The sequence below is a fragment of the Brettanomyces nanus genome, chromosome 1 (genome assembly GCF_011074865.1).
Source record: "Brettanomyces nanus chromosome 1, complete sequence".
NCBI classification, from domain to species: domain Eukaryota; kingdom Fungi; phylum Ascomycota; class Pichiomycetes; order Pichiales; family Pichiaceae; genus Brettanomyces; species Brettanomyces nanus.
The window spans coordinates 276,573-302,453 of record NC_052374.1 but is presented as its reverse complement, the minus strand read 5'-3'; the positions used below and the strand labels follow the sequence as shown (position 1 = coordinate 302,453).

At 41.8% G+C, this 25,881-nt stretch overlaps 14 protein-coding genes across 14 annotated transcripts; 7 read left to right on the top strand and 7 right to left on the bottom strand.

Annotated features, from left to right (window-relative positions):
* Nucleotides 1-541: 541 nt before the first annotated feature.
* RPL11A (60S ribosomal protein L11A) lies at nt 542-1,066 on the top strand (the record flags this gene model as incomplete). Its single annotated transcript, XM_038920491.1, has 1 exon — nt 542-1,066. One exon carries the CDS (start codon nt 542-544, stop codon nt 1,064-1,066), a length of 525 nt encoding a protein of 174 aa, XP_038776419.1.
* Nucleotides 1,067-1,134: 68 nt separating this feature from the next.
* FOA43_000155 (uncharacterized protein) lies at nt 1,135-1,716 on the bottom strand (the record flags this gene model as incomplete). Its single annotated transcript, XM_038920490.1, has 1 exon — nt 1,135-1,716. The coding sequence occupies one exon, from the start codon at nt 1,714-1,716 to the stop codon at nt 1,135-1,137; it is 582 nt and encodes a 193-aa protein (XP_038776418.1).
* An 815-nt stretch (nt 1,717-2,531) lies between these two features.
* On the top strand, nt 2,532-4,298 carry FOA43_000154 (uncharacterized protein; the record flags this gene model as incomplete). Its single annotated transcript, XM_038920489.1, has 1 exon — nt 2,532-4,298. One exon carries the CDS (start codon nt 2,532-2,534, stop codon nt 4,296-4,298), a length of 1,767 nt encoding a protein of 588 aa, XP_038776417.1.
* A 96-nt stretch (nt 4,299-4,394) lies between these two features.
* On the bottom strand, nt 4,395-8,611 carry FOA43_000153 (uncharacterized protein; the record flags this gene model as incomplete). Its single annotated transcript, XM_038920488.1, has 4 exons — nt 4,395-6,069; nt 6,592-6,629; nt 6,845-6,875; nt 7,599-8,611. The coding sequence occupies 4 exons, from the start codon at nt 8,609-8,611 to the stop codon at nt 4,395-4,397; spliced, it is 2,757 nt and encodes a 918-aa protein (XP_038776416.1).
* A 235-nt stretch (nt 8,612-8,846) lies between these two features.
* On the top strand, nt 8,847-9,194 carry SMD2 (mRNA splicing protein; the record flags this gene model as incomplete). Its single annotated transcript, XM_038920487.1, has 1 exon — nt 8,847-9,194. One exon carries the CDS (start codon nt 8,847-8,849, stop codon nt 9,192-9,194), a length of 348 nt encoding a protein of 115 aa, XP_038776415.1.
* A 165-nt stretch (nt 9,195-9,359) lies between these two features.
* On the top strand, nt 9,360-11,363 carry GUF1 (Translation factor guf1 mitochondrial; the record flags this gene model as incomplete). The annotated part of the gene is made up of 1 exon (XM_038920486.1): nt 9,360-11,363. One exon carries the CDS (start codon nt 9,360-9,362, stop codon nt 11,361-11,363), a length of 2,004 nt encoding a protein of 667 aa, XP_038776414.1.
* A 51-nt stretch (nt 11,364-11,414) lies between these two features.
* TRR1 (thioredoxin-disulfide reductase) lies at nt 11,415-12,377 on the bottom strand (the record flags this gene model as incomplete). The annotated part of the gene is made up of 1 exon (XM_038920485.1): nt 11,415-12,377. One exon carries the CDS (start codon nt 12,375-12,377, stop codon nt 11,415-11,417), a length of 963 nt encoding a protein of 320 aa, XP_038776413.1.
* Nucleotides 12,378-13,434: 1,057 nt separating this feature from the next.
* Nucleotides 13,435-15,033, top strand: FOA43_000149 (uncharacterized protein; the record flags this gene model as incomplete). The annotated part of the gene is made up of 1 exon (XM_038920484.1): nt 13,435-15,033. The coding sequence occupies one exon, from the start codon at nt 13,435-13,437 to the stop codon at nt 15,031-15,033; it is 1,599 nt and encodes a 532-aa protein (XP_038776412.1).
* A 23-nt stretch (nt 15,034-15,056) lies between these two features.
* Nucleotides 15,057-15,710, bottom strand: FOA43_000148 (uncharacterized protein; the record flags this gene model as incomplete). Its single annotated transcript, XM_038920483.1, has 1 exon — nt 15,057-15,710. One exon carries the CDS (start codon nt 15,708-15,710, stop codon nt 15,057-15,059), a length of 654 nt encoding a protein of 217 aa, XP_038776411.1.
* A 145-nt stretch (nt 15,711-15,855) lies between these two features.
* On the bottom strand, nt 15,856-18,903 carry FOA43_000147 (uncharacterized protein; the record flags this gene model as incomplete). The annotated part of the gene is made up of 1 exon (XM_038920482.1): nt 15,856-18,903. One exon carries the CDS (start codon nt 18,901-18,903, stop codon nt 15,856-15,858), a length of 3,048 nt encoding a protein of 1,015 aa, XP_038776410.1.
* Nucleotides 18,904-19,113: 210 nt separating this feature from the next.
* FOA43_000146 (uncharacterized protein) lies at nt 19,114-20,769 on the top strand (the record flags this gene model as incomplete). Its single annotated transcript, XM_038920481.1, has 1 exon — nt 19,114-20,769. The coding sequence occupies one exon, from the start codon at nt 19,114-19,116 to the stop codon at nt 20,767-20,769; it is 1,656 nt and encodes a 551-aa protein (XP_038776409.1).
* A 329-nt stretch (nt 20,770-21,098) lies between these two features.
* Nucleotides 21,099-22,118, top strand: FOA43_000145 (uncharacterized protein; the record flags this gene model as incomplete). Its single annotated transcript, XM_038920480.1, has 1 exon — nt 21,099-22,118. One exon carries the CDS (start codon nt 21,099-21,101, stop codon nt 22,116-22,118), a length of 1,020 nt encoding a protein of 339 aa, XP_038776408.1.
* A 116-nt stretch (nt 22,119-22,234) lies between these two features.
* Nucleotides 22,235-23,056, bottom strand: FOA43_000144 (uncharacterized protein; the record flags this gene model as incomplete). The annotated part of the gene is given in 2 exon segments (XM_038920479.1): nt 22,235-23,034; nt 23,053-23,056. 2 exon segments carry the CDS (start codon nt 23,054-23,056, stop codon nt 22,235-22,237), a joined length of 804 nt encoding a protein of 267 aa, XP_038776407.1.
* A 568-nt stretch (nt 23,057-23,624) lies between these two features.
* FOA43_000143 (uncharacterized protein) lies at nt 23,625-25,641 on the bottom strand (the record flags this gene model as incomplete). Its single annotated transcript, XM_038920478.1, has 2 exons — nt 23,625-25,539; nt 25,634-25,641. 2 exons carry the CDS (start codon nt 25,639-25,641, stop codon nt 23,625-23,627), a joined length of 1,923 nt encoding a protein of 640 aa, XP_038776406.1.
* Between the last annotated feature and the right edge of the window lie 240 nt (nt 25,642-25,881).

The following is a 25,881-nucleotide window of genomic DNA, read 5'->3' as shown; positions in this document are numbered from 1 at the left end:
GATGCAACAAACGAAACGGGAGAGATCTGTGCTGATCAATTGAGAACGACCTGACCTGGCTTTATTTTGCCACTCTAAAACCAAAGCAAGGCGAGACGTGGCGGTGCAGAAGGTAAAAATGTATGTGGCTGGTGCAGTGAGGTCGGTGGGTCGGTGAGTCGGTACCGATGATGATGATGATGATGAGCAGGATGAGCTAAGCGATCTTACTATTAGAGTTAGACTAACTAACTACCGCGATCCTTCCTTTGCATCTTATCGCAGTGAAACACTTCTCCCAGGTAGGTTGTACCACGCTCTTAAACGCTGACTTACCCAGCAACTTCCATGTGGTTTCCCAAGGATTCTTTATGGCTCCTCCGTGGCTTTATCGAGGCCTGCCAGGGCCTCCCGGTAACGTCCCCGCAGAAGACTCACCCTCAACCCTCACGCTAAAAATTTTTTCATTGGATTGAGAGTCTTAAAATTTTTCACTTTTGCAAACTGCACTCTACTTATTTCATTAGGTTTTATATACTAAGCCAAAGTATAATAGAACAAGATGTCGTCGCAAAGTCAAAATCCTATGAAAGAGTTGAAGATTGAGAAGTTGGTGTTGAACGTCTGTGTTGGTGAATCTGGTGATAGACTTACCAGAGCTTCCAAGGTGTTGGAGCAGTTGTCCGGTCAAACACCAGTCCAGTCCAAGGCCAGATACACCATCAGATCTTTTGGTATCAGAAGAAATGAGAAGATTTCTGTCCACGTTACTGTTAGAGGTCCAAAGGCCGAGGAGATTTTGGAGAGAGGTATGAAGGTCAAAGAGTACCAGTTGGACGCCAAAAACTTTTCTGAGAGTGGTAACTTCGGTTTCGGTATCGCTGAGCACATTGATTTAGGTATCAAGTACGATCCAAATATCGGTATTTTCGGTATGGACTTTTACATTGTTATGGGCAGACCTGGTTACAGAGTCGCCAGAAGAAAGAGATGTAAGGGTAGAATCGGAAAGTCTCACAAGGTTACCAAGCAGGATACCATTAACTGGTTCAAGGCAAAGTACGATGCTGTCGTCACTGGTGCTTAAATTGTATAATCTGGAGACTTATCAATCCTTTTTGTGCGTAATAAACTGATTACTCTAAATATCCGTAGTTAATCTTTTTGTAGCTGCCTCTCAGCCAGTTGAACTCCCACCACTATTAATTCATCGATCTTTTCATTCCATCTATTCCTCATAAATTCGTTGATTGGCTTGAATTCAAGACATCTTCGTTTTCTGATTTCCAGTAGTTCATCAATTCGTCTTCGCTTCAAATTTAATTCAGAATCTGCTTGCTTGTTCAGCCTTTCCAGTTGATCCAATTTCATTATCCATTGATTTCCCACCAGATTACTATTATGCTGGAGTATATCAAGAGATCTTGATCTTAACATCGAGTAGCTCGCTAAAAGTTTCAATTTATCCTCCTTAGTCATCATTGAACCCCCATTAAATGACGTGTATTTCTGTGCCAATGACGGTATTCCCATACCTTTGCTTGTAATGGGAATATCGTATGGAAGCACTATATTACCATCTGGAAACTGCTCGACAACTTTAATATGTAACTGTTTCGTGTTTGCGATCTTCGCCATCTCCCTCTCAATCTCTTTTTTGACAGCCATAGTCACTGAATCATCATCAATATCATCATCATCAAGAAGCGGTATATAATCGAGGGTAAAATCGGACATGTTCTCCCTAAAGAAGAAATAGGACTGCTCATAATCTTATTCTTTTTTTTTTCGTACTATTTGTTTTAAGTTGACCCGCCACAACATTATTATTTGTCATAAATGCTCTCGTCTAGCCGATGCAAACACTCAAATCTATCACTCTTACCATCATTTATAACTACGTACAATGCGTATTGCATCCTTGCGTTTCTTAGCTACACGATTTTTTAATAAGCTACACATGAGCTAGAAGCTCTCAGGCTCTTTGGTGGATCGAAACCCTGACTCGCCGAGGCCTACAGGCTCCTTCTGTATAGAATCCTGGGCCCCCATGGCGTCCCGTAGCGTCCCGTAGACTCCTCCTGCCGAAACAAACTCAATTCGCGCCCACATGATCAGCTAGGCTGAGGCAATTTGATTACTGCCCAATTGTGGCGCACGGTTTTTCACCATTCTCAGCCTTACATTACGATAAAGAGCAATATAGGCAGGACGTGGGGAGGACCATGGGTAAGCCTTATCTAAGAAGGACGATGCTCCCAATGTATAGCCAAATTGGACACCAGTGCGTCATCCCCATTTCCCATATATACTGTGCCTCCATTTGGACCATTCTGCATCGCTTCTATCCTATAGGACAGATCACAAGTCACATTTTTTTATTTCTTTTGATAGGATCCAATGGACCCTTAATTTCTAAGCCTCATACAGCAAACACACAGGGTTCTTAAGTAGCATTGTATCTGTATTCTCTTTTTTTTTATCATTGATTTACTGTCTTGCCTTCTTGTATTTTACCCTCTGCCATTTACTTAGGGGTTTCCAACGATAGCATGTCACTCCTGTCTTCATCGGCTCCCACTGCTGATACTACGACGACAACCACTTCAACATTGAAACCTTCACAGTTCTTCAACAGACGTGTTTCCTTTGATAACTATCGACCTGAGATTATCGAGCCTACTGATATTCCCCATACACCTTCTCATTCCTATGAATATAATACTGATGACTTTGAGTTCGTCAAGTCTCCATCTCCCCATCTTAAACCGATCTTGAAAAAAACAGTCAATGAGGCAAATATACCACGTTCTTCATCTTCTTCTTCCAGAAGATTATATGAGATCCCAGGTACCCGTATAAAGAAACATCTTTTGGAGATGACCGATGAGGAAATTCTTCTTTTGGATTCACAGTTCGCCAAGAAACAGATCGATGTTGAAAAGAACTACCGTTTTGATTCTGACCCGGCGATGTCTCCGGTAGGTCACCGCCTGGATGCCAAGAAAGAGTCTAACTCCGGGTTCAATTGCCTAAACATGACAGACTATCCAACCAAACCAATCATCAAGAAGAATTCAATATGCTTGAATTTCCGTCACTCGAAATATACCCAAGGAATCAACAGCGACAAGTTCTATCTTATCTTGATCTCGAAGCATAAAAGTTCCCTTTCTGCCGTTGACTTTTACCTTGAAAACTATTCCAAAAGTGGTGATAATTTGGTTATCTGTGCGTCTATCTCCAATTTATTCAAAGAAGACATCCTCCAACAGTGCATTTTTCAGTTGGTAGAACTCATTCTTCAAAAATTTGTTCGATTTAATAAAGATCTGGCCTTGCAGATCAACTTCGAGTTCTTCCGCAACATAAACTACATGTCAGAAACTTTGAATTTGTATCAGCCAAGTCAGATCATTGTGGGATGCAGGGCTGCCAAGAATAAGTATACCTCCATCGCAACATCTACCAAGAATTTCGTCTCTTTGGTATACGTTGGCACAGATTACAAACCGAGAACTGAATATTCTTCCGGTAAAGGTTCTTCCAAGGTCACTTTTAGGACCCCCTTTGCCGATAAAAATGTGTTGACAGTACCTTCTCTTACAGGAGGCTCTCGCAGATCGTTATCACCGTCAGCTGCAATTCTGTCCCCGAGTGAATCCACCACCTCCTCAATTTCTGATGTATCGTCAATTGATGGGGATGCTGACGAAGACCTGCAGGCTTCTTTCCTTGACGACAGTAATGCAACATTTCCATTTTTGAATTCTGTTCCACATCTCGACCATATAAGCAGGGCCGAGAAAGAAATACATACTATTCATTCGATGATTCCGCGTACAAGGGCACAATCATCTCCTTCACTTGGAACAACTAATTTAGCAACAACTAGCACGAATTCGGCCTCCTATTCCGCGCCTTCTTCTTCCACACCTTCTTCTTCCGCACCTTCTATCTTACCACCCGCTCGTACAGGTCCAACTGTTATCACACCAGAGTGGCGTGAGAAACATGCCATGTTCGAGCGATACAACCGAAGACTTTCCTCAGTCAAGATTCAACCACAGAATCGGTCTTTGACCTTCGACCCCCCTGTTATTCTCACTACCGATAGTAGCCGAAAGAGCAATCCCGGCAGACGCCGGTCATCGTTGTTGTTGTTGAGGACACGTTCAAAATCGAGATCTGACAGTAAACTAGACTTGGTGAATTCAAATGCTGTGCTAACAAGCTCCTCTTCGGAATCGTCTCCAACATCTGATGACGGATCAGATGGTCCGCAAGGATTCTTCAAGAAGTTCTGGAAACGCAGGTAAACAGAGGTGTAACTACACTCTAAAAGATACGGTTATTTTCTATGTTGCTTAATAAAGGTATTATATAATTCTGCTGGTCACATAAGTTTGTAGCTCTCAATTTTTCGGGAGAACGTTTGACGGGTAAGTGAAACCAGTAACTTCCTGGAAGTTCTCCTTGATGGCCCTTGGAGTGACCCATCTCGAGACAAAGTGTGAGCTACCAGCCTTATCGTTGGTACCCGAGGCTCTAGAACCACCAAAGCATTGCTGTCCAACAACGGCGCCTGTACATTTATCGTTGATGTAGAAATTACCAGCAGCGTATCTCAATTTCTCCTCCGCAAGTCTAATTGCCGATCTGTCTGTGGCGAAGACCGAACCAGTCAAGCCGTATTGGCTTGTGGAATCAATAAGGGCCAGGACCTCTTCATATTGCTGGTCAGGATAAACGTAGCATGTGAGCAGAGGACCAAAGAACTCCTGTTTCATGAATTTATGTGACGGGTTCTTGGTTTGAACAATAGTTGGTTGAACAAAGTAACCCTGAGACTTGTTGTACTTACCACCAGTAAGAAGTTGCAATTCTGGATCAGATTTGATACTATCGATGCCTTTCGCTAGCTTATCGAACGACCTTTCATGAATTACTGGTCCCAAAAAGCTATGAAGACCTTCACTGGATGTGGTATTTGCCGGAACGATCTTTTCGGTTTCCTCAACAAGAAGCTTCTTGAACTCAGGCCAGATCGACTGAGCGACATAGCAACGAGAGGTAGCAGAACACTTCTGGCCTTGGAACTCGAAAGCTCCCCTGAGAGTATTATAGACTGCATTTTCAAGGTCAGCCGATCGATGAATCAAGTGGAAATTCTTACCTCCAGTCTCTCCTACAATTCTTGGAAAGTCCTTGTAGACACCTTCAGAGACGTTTTTGGCAATTTCCCCCCACAGACTACGGAACACTTGGGTAGATCCAGTGAAATGCAAAGCATTGAAAGCAGAGCTGGAGAAAACCTTCTCGCTGATCAACACGGGATCACCAGGAATGAAGTTGATGACACCTTTTGGAAGTCCTGCTTCTTCGAAGATCTTGTAAACAAGATAATTACTTAAAATGGAGGAATCAGATGGTTTCCAAACGACGGTATTACCCATCAATGCAGGGGTTCCAGCCAAATTACCGGCAATGGCTACGAAATTGAATGGAGTGACAGCATAAACGAAACCTTCCAAAGGACGGTACTCTACCCGGTTCCATACTCCTTGAGCAGCTTTTTCGGGTTGGCTGGCATACAGTTCAGCGGCCCATTTTGTATTGAGACGCAAGAAATCGCTCAATTCTCCAATGCAATCAATCTCTGCCTGGAAAACGTTCTTACCTTGACCCAACATAGTAGCTGCCAACATTTTATAGCGGTATTTGGTAGTTATCAACTCTGCCGTTTTCAAAAAAATGGATGCACGATCGGCAAAGCTCGTATTGGCCCATTCCTTCTTTGCTTCAAGAGATGTCTGAATAGCCTTGTCGACATCCTCAGGTGTAGCTTTTGCATATTGACCCAAGGTCTGCTTCAAGTTACCAGGGTTGATAATGGGGGCCTTTTCTCTACCTGAAAAGACCTCTTCACCGTTGATCACCAACGGAACTTCTGTGGGTTCATCGGTAAGCGAAAAGATCTCACTCTTAAGTAAATCCCAGTCCAAACGATCATCCCGTCCAAATGCCTTGTTGGTCTGGTTAGTGATATAGGCAGGAGCCTTGAAGCTGGCGAGGTTGGCAACACCTCTCCTAGTTATGCCGATTGAGCCGAAAGGGCTAGCTCTCATAGCCATCGCAGTTCTCACAGCTCTCACAGCTCTCGCAGCCCTTACAGCCCTCACAGCGCTGGCGGCTGCTCCAGCATTTCGAATAGATTTAGAGAACATTGAGCAGAAAATTGAAGAATTAGGGACAACAAGAAGACTATCGATCGATAAATTGATTAGAAAACCTCGTCCTAAAGTTCCCTCCTCTTATTTATATATTTAACAACCTGACATAAAAATCACACGGCAAAAAACACGAGGATAGTTTGGAGGGAGCAACTGTTAGCGAGCCCGATTGCATTTGCACAACCTGGTAAATTTATAGTGAGAATCAGCTAGATAGCGCGCCGAGCAGAAGGGAATCTGCAAGCGAGCATGATACACCTGTTAGTGATTCAAAGCAAGACCCCACAAGCATGGAGAGTTTACATCCTGAAGACAAATCATCCTTCCAATCAGAGAATTCCAGGAATATGCTACTCTACCCCACATAACACTTACGCACCTCGCTTGCAACCTTTCAGGCTTTGCGGAGAAACCCCTCTAAACTTCCCCACATCTGCGATAATAAAAAAAATTAAATCGAAACTTCGGTCCAATTCCAGGCATATATATATATATAACTGGATTGCCTTAACAGTAACTGTAGTAGTCAGGGCTCCAGTATTCTTTTTCCAAAAATGCCGTCAGAAATCCAACCACCCCCAAAACCTCAGCCAATCATATGCACAAAGCAAGGCCAGGTATTCCGTATTCACCTCAATAATCCAAGAGCTACCAATGCCCTCACTATTCCTCAGTTTGCTCAATTTGCAAAATTCATTCAAAAAGCCAACGATGACCCAGATACCACTATAACATTGATAACGTCATCAGGTCGTTTCTTCTCTACAGGTGCTAACATTAAGAGCATTAGTAAGATGACCGGTAAAGACAGTAACTATTATCTATCAGAGATCTCAGCCAAAAATATGTATTTGGTGAGTCTTTTCCTAGAGCACAAGAAATTACTAGTCTGTGGGTTGAATGGGCCTGTTATTGGATTGATGGCTGCGTTAGTATGCTTATGTGATCTCATCTATGGAATTAACGAGGAATCCGTTTACATGAGCTTCCCCTTCACCAACATAGGACTCATTAATGAATGTGGAGTTTCTGCTAGTCTAACTGCAAGATTGGGACTAAGTAAAACACTTGAAGTGGTTTGCTTATCGCGAAAGTTGAAGTGCAAAGATTTGATTAGATCTGGATTGATAAACAAAGTTTACCACTTCCACAACGTCGACGAGTTCAACGAGTCGCTTTTGGAGATGTTGAATCACGAACTGGTTGGCTTGGATACCGTAACACTTCTGCAGAACAAGCAGTTGATAAAATACAGCTTCAAGAAGTCTGTGGAGAGTCAAATCTTGACCGAAACCATGATGGGACTCGAGAAATGGACCGCTAATAGTCCACAGACAGCATTTTCAGAGATCTTGAAGGGTAAAAGAAAGCATAAGTTATGAGAACCTCTTTAGAATTTGAACTGGAACATTCTCATCCAAATCGGCTTCATAATCATGACTTTCCTCGTCTGCCGGCTCGTGTCTATATGAGAGCTCTGGATGTTTGATGTTTGATTCATCTTCAGCCTCGACAGCTTTCATCTTTGAAGTTAATCTCCATCCACCAAGAATCGAAACTGCCATCAGCATTATGGCAAATATTCCGGCCCTGGTCAACTCCCAACGGAACTGTTCTATAGTGGACCTCAATCCAGACATCAATTCGCTGATTATTCGATTATTTAAATCTGTGTTCTTTATCTCCAGTGATCTCTGCTGGAGGTTGTTTTCGTGCTTAAACTGACTTAATTCCATTCGAATGGTATCATCGTTCAACTGAATTGTAGTACTTGTCTCGTCCTGTAGATTATTGAGCACCCTTTTAAGTATAACTGAAGAGTTTTGTAGGTTCATCAAGGAGATTTCTCGGGAATTCGTCACCTCCACCAATAATTCGTTGTGTGCTGCCTGAAACAAATAGCTCTCATTCTCCATATCCACCCTAGGTGCCAATTCTCCATGTAGCCAAGTCATCTTCTTCTGCAGCGCGTCACGTGTCACATTCATGATTATTTCTGATTGTGCGTTTGTGAACCCCCCCCTTTTCAATTCTTCTACCATCTCATTGGTATCTAAGAATGACTCCGGCATTCCCTGAGGATCGGCTGATTCAGAGGGTTGAGACCTGAAGTTTTTGGCATCGGACTCTGATGTCAACTCAACTCCCTTTTCAGGGTGGGTTCTTTCATACTGCTCAATATTGAATGGATCATGCTTAGGTATCAAATTAGGATCCCTAAGAAACTTGAAGTTATTGGCGTCGTTGATTTCTATAATTGCATTGGCAATGTTTGTACCTGTGGTAGTCATCTGAGTATTTTTGTTGGCATTGGATCTACTTCGAAAATTGTATCTTCTAATGAACGGCCTGCTAAAAGCGTAGCCATTCTTAAACGTCTGTCCAAATCTTAGCACCATGATAAAGATGTTTACAAAGGACTGACTGATTGGTTACAGTATCGAAAATGAACTAGTTCTTTTTGGAATCCTACCAGGAACACATGTCGCACCGCCGCACCTGGAGATCTACCTCTCTCTACGGGGTGAAAGTATTTCGCGAGGTGAAAAGTTTCAACTCTCCGACAGTTTAGTTTCCAAGTGTTAAGCCGTTTTCATTATCAAGCCAATTCGTTAACAAGTATTGCGACTTATAATGTCAGAATTACTCAATAAGGCAAAGACAGAAATGTCTGAAAAGGAGCTTCAGGACCTCGAGGAATATGAATTCGAGCATGGCCCTATGAAGCTCTTGACTCAAGCAGTTCAAAAGAACACAACCGTTCTCATCTCTCTAAGGAACAACCACAAACTGATAGCCAAGGTGAAAGCATTTGATAGACATTGCAATATGATATTAGAAAATGTCAAAGAAATCTGGAACGAACCGGCACCCAATGATAAGAAGAAGAAGGTTCTTAGGGAAAGATTCGTGCTTAAGATGTTTCTCCGGGGAGATTCCGTTATAGTGATATTAAACCACAACGAAACAGGAGGGAAATGATCCTGCGGAGGATTTTAGATTCAGTATCTCTTTGCTCTAACTGTATATTAATATATGACTCGATAATCAAATAAGAGACACGATCTCGCGTGGTGTAAAAAAGCCATCTCATCCCGGCTCCAGACAGACATATTTGCCTTGTACAAATTTGACTTCTCTACTTGAATGCTTCGATTGGGTTCTCGGGTTCTTTATAGGGACATAAAATGCAGCTTCAGACCCTTATGGTACTCTACATCGCGATGGAAGTACCCTACAGATCCCAATACTACTGGATATATGAAATATAAGAATTACAAGATTGATCTGAAGAACAATCCAATTAAAGTGAGTTCAGACCAGGAATTGGCTGAAAGAATGGATAAGATTCCTTTGAAAAACTATAGAAACTTCATAATTGTGGCCCATGTGGACCACGGTAAATCCACTTTGAGTGATAGAATGCTAGAGATCACTGGAGTGGTTGATCCCAATGTCGCAAATAAGCAGGTACTCGACAAGCTAGACGTTGAGAAAGAGAGAGGCATTACTGTTAAAGCCCAAACGGTCTCGATGATCTACTATTACAAAGGAGAAGATTACCTATTTCATTTGGTTGACTCTCCCGGTCACGTAGATTTCAGATTGGAGGTCACTAGATCTTATGCTTCTTGTCAAGGAGCGCTACTTTTGGTTGATGCTTCTGAAGGTGTCAAGGCTCAAACTGTGGCCAATTTTTATCTTGCATACTCAATGGATCTTAAGCTTATTCCAGTAATTAATAAAGTGGATCTAGATACGGCTGATATTTCAAAGACAGAGGAACAGATTCAATCGATGTTTGAGCTTCCAAGGGATGATATCGTTCACGTGAGTGCCAAATCCGGTCTTAACGTTCAATATCTACTTCCTCAAATTATAGAAAAGATCCCACCGCCACTTCATTGCAGACCAGAGGCACATTTCAGGGCCCAGATTGTTGATTCATGGTATGATTCGTATCTCGGAGTCATTATGCTTATCAATATCGTGGATGGGACCGTGAAGAAGGGATCTAAGATCGTGGCATATAGAACTAAGGATAAATATGAGGTGAAAGAGGTAGGAATCATGTATCCAGATAGGAAGCCCTTTCCCAAATTGGTAGCCGGACAGGTGGCATACATTATTCCTGGACTCAAGGATCCCAACACAGTCTATGTTGGTGATACTCTATACGAAGCGGGCGCGGATATAGAACCATTGGAAGGATTTGAAGAACCAAAACCAATGGTGTTTGTGGGAGCATTTCCAGCGCAAGGTACTGACTTAAAAAAGATGGAGGAAAGCTTGGAGCACTTGTTTCTTAATGACCGTTCTGTGACTTTCCAACATGCGACATCCAGCGCCTTAGGGCAAGGTTGGAGGTTAGGTTTCTTGGGATCGCTACACGCGTCGATATTTAAAGAGAGATTAGAGAAAGAATACGGAGAGAAGTTGATTATCACAGCTCCTACTGTTCCATATAAGGTGCACTATAAGGATGGCCACGAAGAAATCGTTTCAAACCCTGATGACTTTCCTGACAATCTTCGGAAGACAACAATATCTCACTTCAGCGAGCCTTATGTCGAGGCGTATATGTCTCTTCCACAAGAATATGTGGGTAAAGTAATGCAACTATGTGATACCAATAGAGGAGAACAAAAAGAGATCCAATACATGACGAATGGCCAGGTTCTTATGACCTATTTGATTCCAACTGCACAGCTAATAGACGATTTTTTTGGCAAATTAAAAGGTATTACCAGAGGATATGCGTCGTTGGACTATGAAGACGCTGGATACAAACCATCGGATGTCTACAAATTGGAAATATTGGTTAATGGTGAGAGTATTGATGCACTTTCGATGGTGATGCACAAGTCGCAAATAGAGAAGAATGCAAGAGAATTTGTCAAGCGGTTGAAGCAATTCTTACGTATTCAGCAGTTTGAAGTGGCCATCCAGGCCCAGGCAAACGGACGAATATATGCTAGAGAGACTGTTCGGGCCAGGCGGAAGGATGTGTTGGCTAAACTACACGCTTCTGACATTACTAGAAGAAAAAAATTGTTGGTGAGACAGAAGGAAGGTAAAAAGCTATTGAAATCGGTAGGAAGAGTTAAAATCCCACCGCAAGCCTACCAATCATTTCTTAGAAAGCAATAATGTAACCATGTATAAATATTATGAGCTCTCTATCGAGCTTCCCTGATCTATTCAGACATCTAACTCAGAGAGATAGTGCTCACATTCCAAAGCAGCCATACAACCAGTGCCGGCAGATGTGATAGCCTGTCTGTACTTTTTATCTTGGACATCACCGGCAGCGAAAACACCTGGAACAGAAGTAAGAGATGTTCCTGGTTGTGTCTTAATATAGCCTGTTTCATCCGTATCCAATTGATCTTTGAACACCTCAGTAGCTGGATTATGGCCGATAGCGTAAAACAAGCCATTAACCGCTAAGTCCTTGGTTTCACCAGTCTTAACATTCTTGATACCTAAAGCCGTCAAGAACTTACCGTCACCTTTAGCTTCTAATCCGACTGTGTTGTATATGATTTCCAATTTGGTATTGTGATCCACTCTTTTCCGCATAATGGTCGAGGCTCTCATATGATCTTTTCTGACAAGCATAAAGACCTTTGAGCCATACTTGGTAAGAAACAAAGCTTCTTCACATGCAGAATCACCTCCTCCAATAACGGCCAAAGGCTTGTTTCTGAAGATTGGCACAGCTCCATCACAGACTGCACAAGCAGAGATACCTTGTTGCCAATACTTCTCCTCTCCCGGCAAGTGTAACCTCTTGGCGGATGCTCCAGTGGAAATGATAACAGCATCTGTGGTGATTGGCTCGGCATCCTCGTTGAATTCTGTCCACAATTTGAAAGGTCGACTGGAGAAATCAACCTTTGAGATAGTCTCAGTAATAACCTCAGTACCGAATCTCTCTGACTGCTTCTTCATCCTTTCCATCAAGTCCGAACCCATAAGTCCTTCGGGAAAACCAGGGAAGTTTTCAATTTCAGTGGTGGTAGTTAACTGTCCACCTGGAGCAATACCATTAGCCATCATACCTTCGTATAGAATTGGTTTCATCTCTGCCCTGGCCAAATAGATAGCGGCAGTGTGAGCAGCAGGGCCTGAACCGATGATAGTGACTTTATTGTGTACCATTCTTTTAAACTGTAATTGGATATTTTTCGAAACTGAAGACGAGATATGCATGCAAGATGCGAAATAGCTGTCTTTTAAGGAAAATGTAACCCTTTTAAATGAAAGAACAAAACGCCCCTGCCTATTCTGCTATTCTTTTTATCTTGATTTTTTTTTTCCTTTCATCGTTCCTCATTTGTAATGCGGGTCTGATTCTAGAATCCGATAAAATACATAGTCGAGAATTGACGAGACAATTACTGATGCACACGTGACCCCTGACCAACACGTTATAGCGATTAATAATTCCCTTACATTAGTAATAATCTAGATAAAGTGCATTAAAAGACAACCGTTTCGTCATCTTCTGCGTAACACAAACTTCTTAATTTCTGGAGTGGACGCCAAGGAAGGATTAAGAAGTACCGAGTTTAGCCAATATTCCAATGCTTTGCGTCTTTTTTCAAGAAATACAGGGTCAAAACGATCCTGATAAAAAAATGTCTTTGGTGGTAGATCCATGATATATGTAGAAGCACCATATGCCTTATCAAGCTGTCCCTTTAAATTTTCGAAGTCGGAATATCGCCTTCTTATAATTATCTTGGTACCACGGTATGTGATCATCTCTATGGTCCAGAGTGTATATTTCCCCCCATTGTTTCCCGATATGATCGAAGGTTCTCCTATGAAAGAATTTTTGCACCAAACTGTGTCTCCCTCTTGTGCTACGAGGTCTTGTTCTGAGCCTCTTCCATCATATACTTCGGAATTTTCTGTATTATCCTGTAGTTTAATGGGCACGGGAGACACTTTACTTAGCTTTGCGAGATCAAAGTGGTGACTGTCTCCCCTAGGTCTTGTACCTATATCATTTGACATAATATGAGCATATGGAGCATCCAATGAGTAACTGTTGTATACACTTATAATCAAGGACCTTTCCCCCTCCTCCTCCTGATCAAATTATTGATAAAAAATTAAACTACCAGGGCCTTTAGTAAGAAAAAGTTGAAAATCAAAAAATCAAAAAATCAAAAAAGAGAGACGGTAAAGAGTTACTTTGTGTTCCTGAAGTATGACCATGCCAATTCAATTTTGGAAATTGATAAAGCATAGGGACATCAGACGTTTTGCTTGTGCGAACAGGACAATTTTTCACGGTTATATTGGTACCACAAGCTCGCTGAACAGGCATATACACACATCAATCAAATGCCGTCAAGACGATAGTCAGCTTCCATGGTATATGAGACCTGAAGAATCTCCTAAGATATCTTCTCCGTTAAACAAAGTTGAAATCCCCAATCTCCCTGAAAATAGTCCTCAGACTTTGCGAAATATAGTGGAGTTCCTTGTCATAAAGTTGGGTATAATAGATACAGAAGTGTTTGATCTTAGAGACGATGAGGAAGGAAAGGTCAACGAGGGTGCAAAGGATATTGCAAACTTTATGGTCATTGGTACGGGAAAGAGTGCTAAGCATCTCCGGAAAGCATCTACCGAGTTGACATATTTTATTAAACATAAATTGCATCAAGTTCCGTCTACAGAAGGACTTGTTACCAATGGAGAGTATGCTAAATATCAAAGGAGACTCAGAAAGAAGGGTAAAGGAGGGCCGCAGTATGCTAAATTTGATTATGGGGCTTCTGAAAATTCCTGGGTTATGACAGATTCCAAGTCTGATGGAATATACATTCATATGCTTACTAAAGATCGTAGAGAAGATTTAAACTTGGAGTTTCTTTGGGCCAAGGACAAATCCAAGTATCATAACCACGAAGGCCCGAAAGAGAGTGACAATATCTTGACTGGCTTGAGATATTACTCTACGGCAGCACCTCATGCCAACGCAGATGCCACTATCTTTCACCCCGAAATATTGACCAGAGCCAATTATGGCCAAAGATTTCAGCAATTGAAAAAAGAGCATCTTGAAGACCCCACCAAAGTTCCTATAGTCGAAATCCAGAACCATTTCGATGCCATGCAAGCCAATGGACTTCAACTTAACGTCGACGATGTCTACAGTTATGTTGACCTTATATGCCAGTCCTTGGAATTCCACCTGGGTTTAGAGCATGAGACTGATGTGTTTAATAAGCGGTACCATTACACAGTCTATATATTGAAACGATATCAACCGGTTTTTTCTGGACCAAGGGACTTGAAAAAGCTACTTCCTTTGCTTGTTGTTTCTGGTTCCCAGTTTGACAACGACCAGTTTGTCACATTGGACAAGTTGTCACAGCTTTCTGACGATGAACTTTTGCGATTGGGTGACGAAGTGTTCAAGTATAGTCCTGTGGTACATAAGCTTTACCAAATATCATTGAAGTTGACTGGCAAAAGGCTTGACGTTGATCGATTTCAGTCCGAGATGGATATTCTTTGTCTTACAATCTTTACCAACCGTAAGAATTGGGTATACAGCAAAAAAGTGGTTGAGAATGCCTTGAAAAGAGAGGACTTGAACATTCTCACAGCTGCTTTACGGCTTATAGCTATAAAGGGAGATACTACGAGTTGCTCAGAGTTTTTGAACTTGTATTACCCTCTTCTGACGTTGTATAAAGAGTTCGACTTGAATCAGGACGGAATATACGTACGTATGATGTTATCCAAATGCGATCCAGAGGGTTCGCATCATGAAGAAATTAGAGAAACTCTATAGACTTGTAAATACAATATACATAGTTATTTTTGACTGAAGACGACTTTGTACCAACGATAGTAACAGCAGATATCCTCCCCGTCCAGTTTAATAGTAAAGAAATCATTGCTAAGCTTCAACTTATCACCAGGTTTAATCTTGATCCATATTTTCTGGAAATTGAGTAACCCCACCAGAGACTTGTCCAGAAGTTGTACCAATTTAAATGACTTAGACATGTCGTTAACAAGCCGCACTATGACAGCTTTCTGAATCTCTGCCACGTCACCTGTAGTGAAAATTGGTTGATCATACGCGAGAATCGTATTCATAGTATTTATACGGCCCTGTTCTTTGGTCAATTGACCTGAAAGTGGCCCATCGGTATGGAACACACGAACACTACTACGCTGAGGTACCACGTCGCTTGTGCTATAAGACTTTTTGGCAGTGCTGTCAGTGTACACCAGACTCTTGGTAATCTCAGAGCCATCCATACCCTTTTGCTTTGAGCTTGGTGCCGAAAACGACTTAATAAACGACGCTATATTAGCACTTCCTCTGCTGCGACTATTCCTATCATGTCCATGCCCTTTCTTGAAGAAGATTTTCGTGATCTTTGATACATTACTCCGTCGAAGAGAGTTGGTAAATAGCTTTGTCTTATCAGCGAGAGGAACACGCTTAGATTCAGTCATAACAAAATGTCTGCTATTGAATGAGATCTGTAAACAATAGACTAAATATAAGAAGAAAATAGTTATATAGGGAATCGCGTCTTTTTCTTTCATTGAGTACTATAGTCTATTATACAATTCAAAGCAGATTCAGAAGATAATACCGTTATCTGTTGTTATAGTTGCCGTGATTACCGCGATTGTAGTTGTTATAACCTCCACGATTTCCGTACCCACCACGACCAGTACTTCCTCCTTGATTGTATCCAGAGCCGTATCCAGAGCCTCGTCCTCCACGTCCCCCGCGTCCCCCGCGTCCTCCACGTCCTCCACGATATCCATCATAGCCATTGGAGCTTTGGTTATAGCCACCCTGGTAACCCCCTCGATATCCTCCTTGATTACCCTGATTTTCCTCACTATATCCTCCCTGATAACCTCGACTTCCCTGAGATCCCTGTGCATTATTCAGATGCCGCTGCTGCTCGTTGTATCTGTTAAACTGTAGAGTCTGCTGGTAGCGATCTGAGTTGTACTTGTACATCTCAAGATAGCTTTTATAACCACCAGGCCTAAATGAATACATTGCCTTGCCATAAGGTCCAACGTACTGGCTATAATCAATTTCATTAGTAACTTCAAATCGGCCACCCCTTTGAAATCTACCATAAGCGTGTCTAACACGGTCCTTATCTTCTTCAGTTAGAATAACAAGCTGGGGAATAAAGCCATTCAACAACATAGATTTACCATGAACCTTTGGGGGCATTCTGTAGCTAACTTCTAAGTACGTGCTGTTAGGAACATCAATATAGTTTTCTCCTTCCAGCTCAGAAGAAACTATCAGTGGAAATTTCCGAACACTTTTCGGATCGTACTCCTTCGAGGGGAGAATTGTACCAGCTAATCCTGTTTTACGTCCATGAAACATAAGCTCGGCACATTCTTCCGTCTCAGAGTTGTACAAGGTCTTAAATCTCTCAAAATGCTTGTTCTGGCGCCCCACAAATAGGATCTCGTGTTTCAAACTATTTCTCTCCACCTCTTCTGGAGTCAGCTCATCATATTTTGATCGAACAGCCTTAAGCAACCGTTTTTCATCAATGAACGGAAGTAAGGAAATGCCCTGCCAGGCCATCTTGGCACCGTTCATATCAATTTGAAACTCCTCAGGGTAGAAATCAATAATTTCGGAATCCGCGTTACACATTAAAGGTCCAAACACATTTGGAAGGTTGTGCTTCGAAGCTGCAGGTAAAACACTCATCAATTGTTCAAACGGCCTGAAAGGTGAACCCAAATCGAACGACACCTTAACTTCACCCAAATTCGTGAAATCAGACGCAAAGGGTGCGTAATGGAAAGGATAGTACCAATTCCACGACGGACAACCTTGGTAATAATATAGTAAAACCCACGATATTCCTTCAAGGTATCCTTCAACCATCTTCCTGCGAATACCATTAATCTCTTCTTCGTCATTTGTATGAAACTTTGTTTGATAGTACCGTGTTCTATAACCATCTTCCCACATTCTAATAGAATCATCGTTATTATCAATATTTTCCATGGAGCTCTCAGAGTCAGAAGTAATCTCTGAAGAAGATGAAGGGAATGCCGAAGTCGAATCTCTCTTTTTCGAGTCTTCCGAAACATCAATTGGCTCACCTGATGCGACATTTCCATCAGCATTAGCGCCATCAGTATTCTCTGCATTTCCATCAGCACCTGCAACGGCATTTCTCACCATATTTTGCTTTAGAATTTCCGCCACGCTCTTATTGGCAGTATTGGCTTTGGAAATCGAATTAAGGTTCTTAATGATCTCACTGTTGGTCATCTGTAACCCCCCTGATGTTTTTCCCGTGTTCAAGCTTGTGAGCACCATGTTCTGCGATGGCATCAAAGGAGCATTGTCGTGACCCTTAGACACCGTTTTAAGAAGCTCGTTTTTCAGAACACTCTGTTGACTTTTATCCACTCTGCGTCTTTTGAAATTGTCATTTCTACGTCTGTCCTTGTCATGCTTTTTTCTCAAGATATCATCTTCCAGATTTCCCAATTCACTTAGCAATTGTTCGACCGCTGAAAGGTCTAATTCACCATCGCAAGTGATATAACCTTTCATGGTAGGCATGATTCTTTTCCAAATAGACACCAACGTATCAATACTACTATCTCTCACGTCAAGACATGGCAAATGAGGTAAAAAATCGTTACCACAGAAAAAGCACACAAACACCCAATCATCAATTGCTCTTTCTAAGTCGAACTTGAATGAGAGTCTAGGTGTTGAAAGCTCGACCGCCAAATACTCGCGCAAAATGCCAATATGAAGCCAGATGAAAGGCTTCTTCTTGTCTACTTTCTGCAACTGCTTCTTGGTTTCTTCATCCATGCCAAACCGATCGGAGTTCTTGAGCTTTCTCTGGATCTGATCATTGGCATAAACATCCTCTCTCAATACTCTGAAATGAGGCTCGTGTGTAGCCAATGACAAGAAAATTAAATCTGCATCCAATCCATAAATACAATGGGTAGTGTTAGGATTGTATTCCGGGTCAGACCTCTGGGATCTTATAAAGTTCATAATCTTGTGCTCACCTTCACCTGGAACGGAGGAATCACTGATCACCACCTGCAATTCAGCCCAACCAGGATCATTCGCCAACTTATATGCTATCCAGTATCGTAGGGAGGTGGCCAAGATATCCATGAATGGAGTACCGGGGGTAATGGCATTAGAGTCCCATGTTCTTTTTTTTTTGATACCTTCGTCAATCACTTCACCACGGTCCTCCATCTCTTGCACTTCCCGTTCTTTCTCCTCGTTAGATATCTTAGCCTCCTTGGCTGATCTGAACCGTCTAGATCGCTGTTGATTCATCTTGGCACGAGGGGCTACACCATCTACGGCAATCACCAATACTTTCCGCGGTCTAGCCATTCTGAGCACTCTGTCTGTATATTCAAACACTGAAAGCATCATTTCATCCTCAGTCTCTGGAGGAGGCTTGTTTTCTGGATGTGAACAAGGATGAACAATACCGTTCATATCCAAGTAAAGATTATCAAGCTCTCCATTAGGGTTTGCGCCCGCGTAATTAATAGGCTGCTCTATGTCTCCTACGACAACGGGCTCTTCTTCAATCACCGGAGAAATAATCTTGGGATATTTTCGAGATAGCCATCTGAATAGCGATGGAACACCCATTTTGACAGTATAGTGAAAGGGTGAATAAACGTAGAAGGAGAGCTCTGCATAGCTTACTTGTGGACCCCTCCATCTATTTATTTGAAGTTTTAAAATTTTTCAGATTGAGTATCGCACGACTGATTGAAAGATGGGTGAAGATAGATTTCTCTTTTGGCGATTGGAGCTTTAACTTTCATCATTGTTTCCCCCATCTGTGCTTTGAATATGATGCTTAGGGTCAATTCATTAATAGGAAAAGGTAGTCTTGGTAATACTGGTATTATCGATTTGGGCTATCGAAGCTTATCAACCACGGCCGCCCCTAAGGCATTTAGGAAAAGACCCACGTCTAAATCGAATAAGTTCATTCATGATTATTCTGTATTACCGTACATGCTGCAATACAGAATTGCAACTGACGAAGAATTGCAGCTAGGACCTAAGTCGCATTCCAACATAGCAAAATATCTATTCCAGGAAGGAGGTGTTGAATCGCTCGATTGGAGTACGAATTCGGCTATGTTTGAGAGGTATCCGTTGACAGACAGCAGAAAGCTCAAGAAAAGAACCAGAAGACCAAAGAATGTGAAAATGCTAACATCTGATTTTATTGAGGATTCTCTATATAATCCAAAATATGGCTATTTCTCGAGGGAAGTTGTGATTTTCCAGCCTGACGAACCGTTCAACTACAAGAATTTGAAAGGAAGAGATGATTTTCTGGACCAATGGCTGAAGGCCTACAATAAGTACGATAAAGAGCGTGTTGCTAAGTTTCCTCAGAGTAAGATAAAGACTGAAAAAGAAAATGCAGTGGACAATTTGGTTTCAAAGAGCACCAATATTACAGGAAAGAAAGATGTTCAGATCGAAAAGCCTTCACTTCAACTATGGCATACTCCTACAGAATTGTTCCAGCCCTACTACGGAGAAGCTCTAGCCAAATATATTCTGATCAATTATAAGTTGAACCAATATCCATACAATGACCTAATCATCTATGAGATTGGTGCAGGTAATGGTACACTAATGTTGAATATCTTGGACTTCTTGGAGCGAAATGAACCGGAAGTGTATAAGAGGACTAAATATAGAATTGTGGAGATCTCTTCAAAATTGTTCAACAAGCAGAGCTCTAGATTGATCAGGCATATGGATAAGGTGGAAGTCATTAACAAATCTTTTTTGGATTGGGATACTTTGGTGGACGAGCCGTGCTTTGTTGTCGCCTTAGAGGTGTTTGATAACCTTGCACATGATGCTGTGCGTTATGATATCAATACAAATAAGCCATACCAAGGATATGTAGTGGTTGACGAACATAATGACTTTCGAGAGTTTTATTCTCCTGATTTGGAACCATGGACAGCCCATTTTTTGAAGTCCAGAGAGCTGAGCGACATTCCTATTTCATCAATCCCCGAACATCCGGTGAATCAGCTTTCAGTCGTGATGAAACTAAAGAATTCTTTAAACCCTCTGAGAAATGATCTAACGGGTGCGGAGTATGTGCCAACCAGATTACTCAAATTGTTTGAAATCCTCAGGAATTACTTTCCCAACCATCAGCTTCTTGCGTCAGATTTCTCTACGCTCAATGAAGCTAACCGTGGATACAATGCCCCTGTGGTACAGACAATGCTTCATGATAATATGGTTAATGTGGACTCTTATATGTGCGATCAGGGATACTTTGATATCCTGTTTCCTACGGATTTCGCTGTTATCAACGGCCTTTACAAACAGGTAGTGGGTAAGATAAGCAATACTTGCACCCATGAGGACTTCTTGAAAGTGTGGGGTGATATTGAAGCTACAACTACCAAATCGGGCGAAAATCCCATGTTGGAACTCTATTCCAATGCATCATTTATCTACAGTTGAGTCATCTCTGTGGCCATGCTATTTATCTGTATATATTATAATCATCAACAATAGAAACGAACGAAGATCTATCTACTTCTTTAATCTCTGCGGCTCGCGATAACGAAGCACAAAAATTTCTTTTTTTCTAGAACCATCTGGAGAATTTCCTTCTGCGTCATCGATATCCTTCGAGAAGGTTCAGGTAAGAAAAAAAAGATATGACATTTTGTCATCATTTTGCCTCCAAGATATCATAGTTGTAGTATTTAAAGGGAGATGATTGACCGTATCTTGTAGCCTTCCTTATCAGTATTTTGTAAAGATAACGACTGGACAAATAACTCACGATGCTTTTCGTCACACCAAACTACTATTATCAAGCATATGCACCTTCCGGATCCTGTTCTCTTGAGGTGCCAGTTGATAGATATCGCTATGAGATTGAGCAGAGAATGAGGGAAACAGAGCTTGCTTTGAATAAGCCCCTTGTGGACACTGCCGAAGATTCCTTTAACTACTATATATTGTTGAAGAAGAGAAATCTTGAACCATACGATGACTTTGAGATCCGGACGTTCAGTAGCTACGAGATAAGAATAGCTAAGCATACCTTGTTGATAAGGTCAACAGCTGATCAATACTATGATACTTTTTTACTTCCTGCTGATGCCAGTAATGATATTGATTACAAATTACTTAACGATGGGTACTCGTTGTTGGTGGTTATACCAAAGGAAATGAAGGTTAAACCATTCAGGAAATTATGTGTTGGTGGAGAAATTCCTCAACTCTACTGGGATGCTCCATATAATGTCTACTCCAAGAACTCTGAGATATTTGATAGACATGATCCCCAAAACATGATTCAGAAGGTTCCAGAGGTTGCACAAGGATCTTCTAGTGGTGTTGTTAAGGTGAACATTGCTAGAAAACCTATGGCAAAGTCTAAAATGGATGCCTTGTCCAAAGGAAAAGTTCAGAAGCTTGCTGAGACATCTTCAGACAAGATGATGAAGCACCCAGAATGCATGATTAGTGTTCCTATCTCTTTTTCTTTACCTACGCTGGTTGAAGCTCCCAAAAAGTCAGCAACTGCAAATGAAGAAGAGGAAGAAAGAGAGGCTAATAGAAGTACTACTGAGGAACCTGAGGAACCTGGAAAATCTGACAACTCTGAATACTCTGAATACTCTGAAGAACCTGCAGAACCTGCAGAGCCGGAGAAAGATCCGCTTTTAAAGAATTACGAGACTCTCAGCCGGAAGACAATATTCCCTCCTGATACGAAGGATGAAGAGGCCAGTACGCCAACGAAAGTGCCAAAGAGCCCAATATTGGAAGATCTGGTGGATGAAGAGTTTGCGTAAAGGTCAAAATCAAGAACTGGAATTTCTTCGACGATATTTTACTATGAACCATTCACATATACATACTCACAAATATATTAAAATAACTCATTATCATTATTTGTAGCTCTATTTATTTATACGTTGTTTGTTGATCTTGTAGGAAGCCTTGAAGGTATTCCCGGCAGGAGATGATCATCAAAAACTAGCTGAAAACTTTCGTTGAGACTAGAAGTGTTAGAGACTTGGGAAATGGTCTTTGTAATACCACTCGAAGCAGTTGATGGAACAGAAAGCGGAGTGTTTTCGGAATAGTCGTAAGGGAGTACATTCATATTTGGATGCTCATATGATATAGTACTCATTTTTGCGTAGGTTCCCCGAGCCTTCTCTATATCCTGGATATTCTGCGTTCCATAAGTCTCCTTTGCCCTGAGTTTTCTTTGGGCTTTTTTGAGTGATTTTCTCTTCAATAGATGCCGTGAACCCAGTGAATCCCGCAGGCAGAGTATTTTGATACCATGTCTTCCCGCTTCTTTATTGGATGGCGCGCCCAATGTACTCGTGGCCGTAACTGTCCGTAGAGAACTTCGATGCCTAGTCAAACTACTATCCACCGTCGGATCGCGAGTAACGAATTTCTCGGAAGCAGCTAGTGGTTCGGCGGGTAAGGAACCTAATCGGGTCTGGTTGCTATCGAATTCAGAGGAGGATGATCTTGAGAGAATTTTCAGCTTACTAAGGCATGGAGATTTTGATCTTGATGGGCGCTTGTTCTTAGTTGCACCATCATCACTCTTGTTACCCTTATGTAACTCCAAATTTGCAGGTGGATCCAGTATACGTTGCTGTGATGGTGGTTGCTCTTCGTCGTAGAGGGTCCGCTGGGGAGACGCCGGAACCTCGGTACACTTTATCGTCTGCACATCACTCGTATCTATAGTGAGTATCTTACGCATTCTTGTCACCAATCCAAAGGACATCCAGTCGGCTAGATCATGTATTTGAGTGATGTAGCCCTCCATATTATAAAGATTGAAGTTGATATATAGATGGCTTACTAAAAACAGAAATAATTAAGGGCAAATGCTTATATGATGATATAGTTGGGCTTTATGCTTCATTAAGTACTGCAAATAAAAAATATACCTGTTAATTGCTGTCGGATAAAAATCCCTCTACCGAGGTGATAAGCAAAACCCGTGAGCTCTATCTTAGTGGAGATCTTATTGGGCGTCGGGATAAAAATCCGGGTGGAGGGGAATACCGATAGGGTCTGGGTCTAGGCCCGGATCTTTAGCGGTTTCTCAGGCGATGATTATGCTTGCGGCTTAACGGTGCATCCGGTCCTAAGTACCCGAATACCGAGTACCGAGAAAAAAAATCCGATATTTCGGACAGACATTATATATTTCCGCATTCTTATCTCGGAAAATCGGGGATCTAAAAGAAGGATTGCGCGACCACAATGATTTGTAAGATGCTATCTTACTCTATATAATAAACTTATTGAATATGGCCGATTAGTCAATGCACTAATTTCTGTAATCTCAGCTGACTCCACGTCTGCCTTGAAAGTGACGATTGGTTATAGCTGCTTTCAAAAGAGAACGGGCAATCAGAAGCTTTCGAACTTAGTCTTAGTCGATGCTCATAATGTAATTTCGGATGTGTGAGCACTGGAAGGGGAGTACCTACACTGATATTTAAGCCTTTTAGATCCAACTGCCTCCGGTGTTGTGGAGGCACGGCCATAGGGTTCGCTCTAAGGAATGGATGACGATCGTGATTTGGCTTTTTTTGCTCACTCTTGGCTCTGGTAGGAGGAAGAGCACTTGAATATGAGTCGTTGCATCTCTTGCCCGATATCATAATTTCCTTCTCCTCCTCGTTCAAATACAAGCTATCCGATGATGATGAGTTGTCGTACATAGAGGGGGGTGTTCCACCAAGTGGAGGTTGGCATTCCTCAACGAACAAGGAATCTTCAGTCGAAAGAGAAGATTCAGATCTTGAGTCCGATTTCAAGTAAATATCACTGTGATTTGTGTAGCGACTTCTAGTAGAAGATACGTAATTGGACAAGAAGGCGTCCTTGGCTACGGTAGAGCCGGTATTTTTTCTCTTTAGCTCGGCACTGTGCAGATCCATGTTCATCTGAATCCGTTTACTTACCGCTGCCTTCATGAAATGTGTCCAAATTGGGAGGATTGTGTCTAACTCAGACTCAGAATTATATTCACTTGTGTCATCGTTGCTACTATTGTTATCATCATCGCTGAGCTTGTTGTCATCCGAATTTGACTTGATCACAATGGTATCGTTTCTTGATATTTCCACGTTACGCTCAGGAACATGAAGTGCGGAATTCATTGCTCGCTCATTCAATTCGTAAGGCGCTGGTAAATGAGGGTATGCGCCAGAGGGAATATATCTCTCTGCGTCAACGAGGCCTTCCACACTTCTCAATCCGGAACTATCTGCAAAAGATCTTTGACCAGCAGTAGTGGTACTAAAGTGGTGGTTATGAAGTTTCGTACTTCTCTTTCTACCAAAGGAGAACATTGACTTTCTCTTCGATCTAACTACCCTCCATCCATCATGTGCTTTCCTCTTAATACTTCGAAGAAATTTTCTTATCTTGTTGGAGATCCAACCAATTCTTCTTCTAATTGCATTTGATCTCTTTAGTCCTGGTGCTGCGCCTAACGTGGCAATTTTCCTTGATTTGTAAAGAGAGTTATGACGGGATATGTATTTGATCGAGGTAGAACGATGAGGCTTTACACTGACGACAACATTTTTGTGTGTAACGGTCGGAGCTTCCGTGTCTTGTATATTATTTTCTGTTTTGTCTGAGGGTATGTCGATCTGAGATAGACTTTCCAGTCCGGGCTCTTCTACAATTGCAGTAGATACGCTGTTCAGGTATGGATTGTAATCGGTGGTGCCGGAGATTTCTGAGACCTGTTTTGATGAGATCGTAGCTGCATCTGCTGAGTAAATTGATGAGGATATTGTGGGTGGTCCATAGCAACTGCTGGACGCACTGGCAATTCTCGCGGATGAGACGGTTCCAAGAGATTCCCGTCTAGGTAGGGCAGTATTAGAAATACCAGCCAGAGTCTTGGTTCCATGTCGTCCAGCCAAAGAATTCCTTCCACGAACTCTGGGAATTCCGTATCTTCTTGTCGATGTTGTAGAGGTCTGTCTTGTAGGAGCTGAGCATTGAGTTAATGCTACCATCATGGATTTCCTGGTCTTAAGAGGGCATCCGTTGTGGTCAACGGGAGTAGTGAAACTTGGAACTTTTCTTAACGCTGGTTTCCTGATTACAATAGAGAGAATACTTTCATAGTCATCATCCGTTAGTTCTTCGTTTGTCGTCATACTCTCGCTGCTCATATTATTGGTATCAGGGCCGTAGCTGGTGTTATCTGATCTGTAGCTTTCTGATGAGGATATTGGATTCATGGGTAAGCAAACTGAAGAAATAAGCAAAGTTCGCCGGGAACCAAATCATATTAACATATTACTCTAGCATATTAAATGTATATTACAGCCTATGTCATTTCAATTCAAGGTGGCTGGCCTGTAAGCCTTAACTTTAATCGTTTAGTTTCTGGATTAGGAAATTAAATTCTGAAAAATTTCTTGATTAGTTTCCTATGTGGGTCAGACCGAAGGATGAAAATAGGGAGGAGAGTGGGGGCTGGCAAACCGATCTACTGCTTAAATCAATGAAGAACAACTTGTATCTGTTTGACTAACATCCCTGCTTTGA